At 35.5% G+C, this 6,381-nt stretch overlaps 3 protein-coding genes across 3 annotated transcripts; 1 reads left to right on the plus strand and 2 right to left on the minus strand.

Moving 5' to 3' along the window:
• Nucleotides 1-8: 8 nt before the first annotated feature.
• Nucleotides 9-1,059, minus strand: EIN_132450 (hypothetical protein; the record flags this gene model as incomplete). The annotated part of the gene is made up of 1 exon (XM_004261079.1): nucleotides 9-1,059. A coding segment is annotated over one exon (1,051 nt), but the record flags the coding sequence as incomplete, so codon positions are not given.
• A 1,359-nt stretch (nucleotides 1,060-2,418) lies between these two features.
• Nucleotides 2,419-2,730, plus strand: EIN_132460 (hypothetical protein; the record flags this gene model as incomplete). Its single annotated transcript, XM_004261080.1, has 1 exon — nucleotides 2,419-2,730. The coding sequence occupies one exon, from the start codon at nucleotides 2,419-2,421 to the stop codon at nucleotides 2,728-2,730; it is 312 nt and encodes a 103-aa protein (XP_004261128.1).
• Nucleotides 2,731-2,912: 182 nt separating this feature from the next.
• On the minus strand, nucleotides 2,913-6,077 carry EIN_132470 (hypothetical protein; the record flags this gene model as incomplete). The annotated part of the gene is made up of 1 exon (XM_004261081.1): nucleotides 2,913-6,077. The coding sequence occupies one exon, from the start codon at nucleotides 6,075-6,077 to the stop codon at nucleotides 2,913-2,915; it is 3,165 nt and encodes a 1,054-aa protein (XP_004261129.1).
• Nucleotides 6,078-6,381: the final 304 nt, after the last annotated feature.

A 6,381-nucleotide genomic window follows, 5' to 3' on the forward strand; every position in this document is an offset into this window, starting at 1 on the left:
TGGACTACTATCACAGGTATCCATGACATAGTCTCCGCCATCACCTACAATAGAGTACCACATCCCTGGAACTATATTTTCTGTACATGTCTGTGGCTCCGCGACAAACTTGGAGAGTGGCATAGTGACTTTAAAAGGCAAAGATGATATCGAAACGGCTCCTGTGCACTTCCCATTCTCTGTTGGCGAGTCTCTGAAGTTCAGTTTGTACTGTCCTCCAACTCCGTCTTTCAATAACAAGAGGACATAGTACTCATAATTGCTACTGAAGTTGCCGACAATTCGTGGGTTCATCCCACCACAGGAGTTATCGTCATAATAGACTTCTTGAAGATGATAACACCCATCAGTGGACGTGTATACATAAATCTCCGGGTCGAACTCGCTTGTATAGTCTCCGCATGTATCGATGAAGCCAAGGGTATTAGCCGCGGGGGTGTATTTAAACCACGTTCCGTAATGTTGTTGACCATCACTGAGTGGCGTTGTGACTGCCATAGTCTTATCGAGTCTTCCAGTGACTACCGAAGGCAAAAAGACTTCTTTTGCGACAGAGCAAATGTTGGAATAAGGGTTCTGATGCTTCTTAAAGACAACTTGGAAATTACCAACGTCTTCCGATGTCGTACCAGAGACTACAACATAGTACGTCTGACCAGCTAATGCCCTTAAGACAACGTGCGCCTTACCACCTTCACATGTGGTATCGTCAAAGTCGTCGTCATTTGAAGCAACACATGTGTGTGCTCTTGAACTCCCACACTCCGTCAAGACACCAATTCTTGTGTTGAAACCAGTCCCCCAGTTACATGTACTGATATCGATGTCGATTGCACTGTTCAGTGTAAATTTGTAGAAGTACGAACGTGGTGGTGAAGAACCACACCCATACCGCGCATCACAGACCCAACAGAATGGCGTTTGTGTACTGGTGTCCCCGTTGAATACAGCTTCTTTGTTGATGTCCAAATCAGTTAAAGTGATTTCGTGCGCAGTCCCACATGTGTCGTATTCCGCACTACATAAGCAGAAAACGAGAGTTGATATGAGGAATAACATCTCTGATTTTGAAGTTCAGAAGATCTTTTTTATTTTTCAGGTCTTATGGAGTTTTCAATCAAAAAATAGTTTTTAATGGAATTGTGATTTTATTGAATAAGTTCAATTGGTTCGACGGTTCTGTTTTTTAAATGGTATATTTATAGTAAAAAATATTAAATATAGTTTGATAAACTTGTAACTCAATATAATATAACTTTATGGTATAATTTTTATTATATTATTATGTTATTATATTCATATAATAAATTATACTATTTATTTTAACTAATATATATTAGTAATTATTTTAATTTAAATAAACTAATCATTTTTTATTATTTATTAAAAATAATAGAAAATGGTTGACCTTATGTTATTAATAAATAAATAATAATGATTACTATATATTATAGAACAAAAGAAAATTGCCAATTTATTTTCTTTGTAATGGTTTAAATTCGTTAGCCTTATAACACTCAACTAAAACATTATCATTCCTTCTGTTGTCTTGTGTTTAATATCAAACTTCCATATCAACATCATAACTCTTCTTAATCATTACCACTATTATTCTCAAACAAAAAATCACCATCATTTTTATAGTTTTTCATTATATTCAGTCTTATAACGTTATGTACTAGATAATCAAACCAAGTGGATAATTTCGGAAACCATTCTGAAAAACCCATCCCATTGTTTCAGTTTTTTTCACATTTTTTGAGTTTTTACCTAATTCCCATTTTTTAAACGAAAATACAGCCATTTGATTACAGTCAAATAACTTTTATGAACAGATATTGTTTATTGACGGACTCTATTATTATTATTCATACTCATTTAATTATTTAAAAATTCTGTAAATATATATTTTTTGTTTACTATATGTATAATAAAATAAATTAATAAAATTTATTCAAAAAAAAAAATTTTGTTTTTAAAATAGCAAAAAATGGAAATAATAATAAAAAACATAAAAATTGTGTTTTTATTTTATTTGAACTATAAATAAAATCTTTTTCTTCTAGAAAAACATTCGAGAATTATCTGGAATGTAAAACTGTAGTAAAACAATTATTTTAACTAATTATTATTAGTTAAAATAATAGTTATTAAAATAATAGTTCATCCTTTTGCCAAATTCCAAACATTTTTCTTTAAATCCCAACAAAAACCGATTAAAAGTCCTACCACAAATCAAAACCAAAAAATGGAAATTTGAAACTGACTATTTTTTTTCGTAAAAGTATTAGAAATAGAACTATACCATATTAATTATATTAATAACTATTAATTTATTAAGATGAACTTTCAAAGTAGTTGATGTCAACACGCAGAAAACTTGTTCGTTCAAAGTCATTCTTTTCCTTTGAAACTGGGATGTCGGACACCGGGGTAATAACTCAAGAACCCACAGACTTCAAACATCTTCCAAATAGAAGTCCATCTACAACTATTGATCGCAGTACAATGACGAATGAACCGTTCCATCCCAACTCTCTTCCGGTAGCCAAGTCACCACGAATATATCGCAAGAAAAAGTATTTCATGCAACTTCCAAGAAAGGCGTTTCAAGAGGACAAACCAACGACTTCGAAAAAGGAAAGAACAGTCCCAATAACTGTCTGTATAGTCGCGGAGAAGTCAGATTGTTTGTTCTCGACAGAGATGCTATCTGATAGTACTAATTAATTGTGTTTGTTTCATTGCTCTTATTATTATAATATTAGTATATTATTACTATAATATTAATAATGGTATTATTATAATTATAGTATTATTAATTATAATTAATACTATTAAGATTGTCTCGACCATTTGACTGCGACACTTTTACTGAGGAAAACAACAAACAAAATTACATGAATTAGCTTTTAAACTACAACAGGCCCAAACACAAGAAAGTTCTTCTTCCAACCGATGTACTCGATTTCGGAATGGAAAAACATGGTGACAGTTGTCTTAGTATTTTTGAAGTTAAGAATGATGAAATACTTCTCGTTCTTTTCTTTTGTGACGTACGAGACATCTTCCTTCTTACACATCCATTTGAGTGTCAAGGCATTCTTCTTCTCGACGAACACTAATACCATTTGACTGAACAAAGCGACAGTGGACGAGAAGCGGAGTGTTGCTTTCATAGTGACTACCCCGTCGTAGATATACTCTCCCAAATTTTCCTTAGAAGGCAAATAAGGAGTGTAGAGCAATGTCTTCTGATGGGAGATGTACGCACTCTTCTTGTCATCTATCACCTTTGTAACATGTTTCACCAATTCGAGTGCTTTCTGTAATTGGCCGTATTCGTTTGTGAAATTTGGAGTTGCTTTTATTAACGAGTCGAGGAGAAGGACATAGCGCGGGAAACGTTGGACGGGCTGGATCAAATAGTTAGCAGGTATTTTGCAGTTGTACGCCCACTGACTCACTAACTCTTTGATCTTCCCTTCTTTTAACTCAAATGGATACTCAACAGCAGAATCCCCCATCACTATGTATTGTCCATACCACTTCGCCACTTCAGCGTTGTTAAAGAAGTCAATGAATAAGTCGGAAACGACCATTGCGGAGACATCACTGTCCTCTCCACGTCGCTTCTGAATCTTTTCGTTGAAGTCTTTGTTGATGCAATAGACTTGTGGGAAACAGTTAAAAGCGATTGCAAGCTCCTCTGGTGACATCAAGTCTTTCAAAGGGACATACATCTCCTCTAAACATTCTTTCATCTGTTTGACATAACTGTTCTCTGTATCTAAAAGTTCCATTATAATGTGCTTTCTCTTTGCTTTCTTTAAGTTCAAGTCCGCTATCATTTTCGCTTGGTCTTCATTCAAGTTAGTCGAGCCGTCGCAGAGATATTTGAACTTGGGTATGTCAAAACTCACTTTAATGTCCATTTTTTCTTCAGTGATTTTTTGTGGCTCAACGACGGTGTTTTGACGAGGTCTTTGTGTGTCTGTTGAATTAGTTAATTTATTCGACTCCACTTTTTGTGGAACAATCAACGTGTTTTGCGGTGTTATTTGCGTTAAATTGTTGTCATTTTGTTGTTTATCACTTCCTTTTAAATTGTTTTGGGTGTGTTCTGAACGCTCTTTTGTAGCATCGTCACTGTCACTCGAATTATCTTTGAATGTTTTAGGAGGTTGCACCTGTATAAAACCATTTTTCTTCTCATTGCGACTGCCAGAAAGTCTTGTTGTATTGATTGTTTGCCTTTCTTTGAACTTTTCTAGCGATTCCCCAACTTCGGCAAATGTCTTTCTCTCTTCCTCCATTAACATTGAAATTTCATTTTGCTTGAACCTCACACCACTGCGCTTATACAGTCGTGGAGTGAAACTCAAGTCTAAAACTACTTCATCTTCTTTCATATCTTTTGGTGCCTGTTTTTTGCTTCCTCCAACATTCAGCGAAAAGGACTTTTTCTTTGGTGGAACATTTTCAACTTTTAAAAAGTCCGATTGGTCGTCCTTTGTGAATCTTTGGTCTTCAACTTTTTCTTTGTGTAAAGGACCAATTGTCACAGGTCTTGGAGAGATTTGCGTTTGTGACTCTTTTAGAGGCATTTCGACCTTTTCGTCTTCCTTTTGAGTGACATCTTCTTGACCTATAACATCCTCTTTGATTTCATTCTTCTCTTTAATGTCGTTTTCGGTGGGTTGAAGTTCGGGAAGGATGTCTTTCACAACGCTTTGAATTGCATTTTCAATGGTATTCCCATCAGACACTCCTTCCTCAACTAAAGATGAGTTGTTCTCTATTGGCTCTTTCATCTTTTCTTCCATGATCTCTACAAGTGCATGGATCTTCTGGATTTCTCGGGTGTCGTGCTGTTGAAGAGTCGCTTTCATTGCATTAAACATTTGGTTTCTGAATTTATAATTAGCCATACGGTTAACTATTTTACTCACCACCTCTGTCACTTCTGGGACCTTTTTGTCCAAGTCACAGACGGTCTTTTCGAGACCAAAAAATTGGAACTCGACAAGCATTTCTTCGTCCAAAAGAAGATTAAAAATCGTTGACAAAACCGCCCTTAAAATTTGCACGGTAATCTTTTCCATGTGACTCAACAACTCACAGAGGCGCGAGGAGAGGCCTATCCCACGCATTTTAGGGATCGCTCCTCGCACTGCAGAACACTCTTGAAATATCATTATGACATACAATAATTCGATGGACTGTAATTTGTCTGGGGAGTCAATAAACTCGGTGAGATACAGGAAGATATCGCCGTCGATGATTTGTTGGACTGCGCCTGTTGAAGTCATCACAAAAAGGATTTTCAATATCCGTTGTCGCGTCTCGTTCGACACAATCTCCATCACAGAGACAACAGCGTCAAAGAGACCTTCGTCGATTAAGTGTTTTACATACGCCTCGCGCCGTGTTGTTCCGTCTGCGAGTAATTGATATATCAAAGAAACAGCAATGTTAGTATTATGCGGGTCTCTTGTTTTCATCAACGAAATCACTTTGGAAATGCCCTTTGCGTGTAAAAACTTGACTCTGACATTTGTCGCTTTTGGCTGAAGAAGGTTTGTTAAAATGGTTGAAGATGTAAACGTTTGTGCGAAGGACCCAGAGCCGATTAAGTCGACCAGTGGTTTAATGGTGGGTTCAAGTGCGTTCACAAAGTCGGATTGTTCACTTAAAATGAGTAACAAATCAGTCGATAAGTCTTTGATTGTTTTATCTTTTGAACTTATTGAATTCGCTAAAAAGAGTGGTAACACGGGGTCGTTATTTATTAAGTGTTGTGAAAATTCTACACATTGAAAATCAGGTTCAGTGTCAGAAAGTTCACACAACAAATCAAGTGTCTCTGCTGTGTGGAAATTTTCTATAAATAAATCAGTAATGAGTTGGGGAGAGATCTTGATTAAGTAATTATAAAAAGTTTCTTTCACAAGTGAAGACCGAAGAACGTCAAATGCTTTGTGGTACCTTTCCTCATCATGTAGCATGTCATAGAGAGAATGTAACAACAACGTCTCCTTCTCTGAAAGCGTCTCTAGGGCATACTTGTCGCACATAAACCACTTTTATGTTTTAAGTTCGTTGTAAATCTTTTGAAAGCTTTGTTTTCTTTTAAAGGCTATTTCGGTCCTTTCAATAGATGTTTCTATTTTTAGATATATTGAGTATTTTGTTCTTGTGATGTGTTATCTTTATATTTCTTTTGTCATAATATGATATAACATCGACACTTTTTTGGAGTTTTTAAGACAACTTATGTTTAATCAACGACTGGAAAGGTTTTTTTAAACAAGAATCAATAAGAAATATTGGAAAGTTTAAATGTCACAAGTCGGGATCTTTGAATAAAAAGTGCTAAAA

This window comes from Entamoeba invadens (genome assembly GCF_000330505.1).
Source record: "Entamoeba invadens IP1 unplaced genomic scaffold scaff_1105074724651, whole genome shotgun sequence".
NCBI lineage: Eukaryota > Evosea > Mastigamoebida > Endamoebidae > Entamoeba > Entamoeba invadens.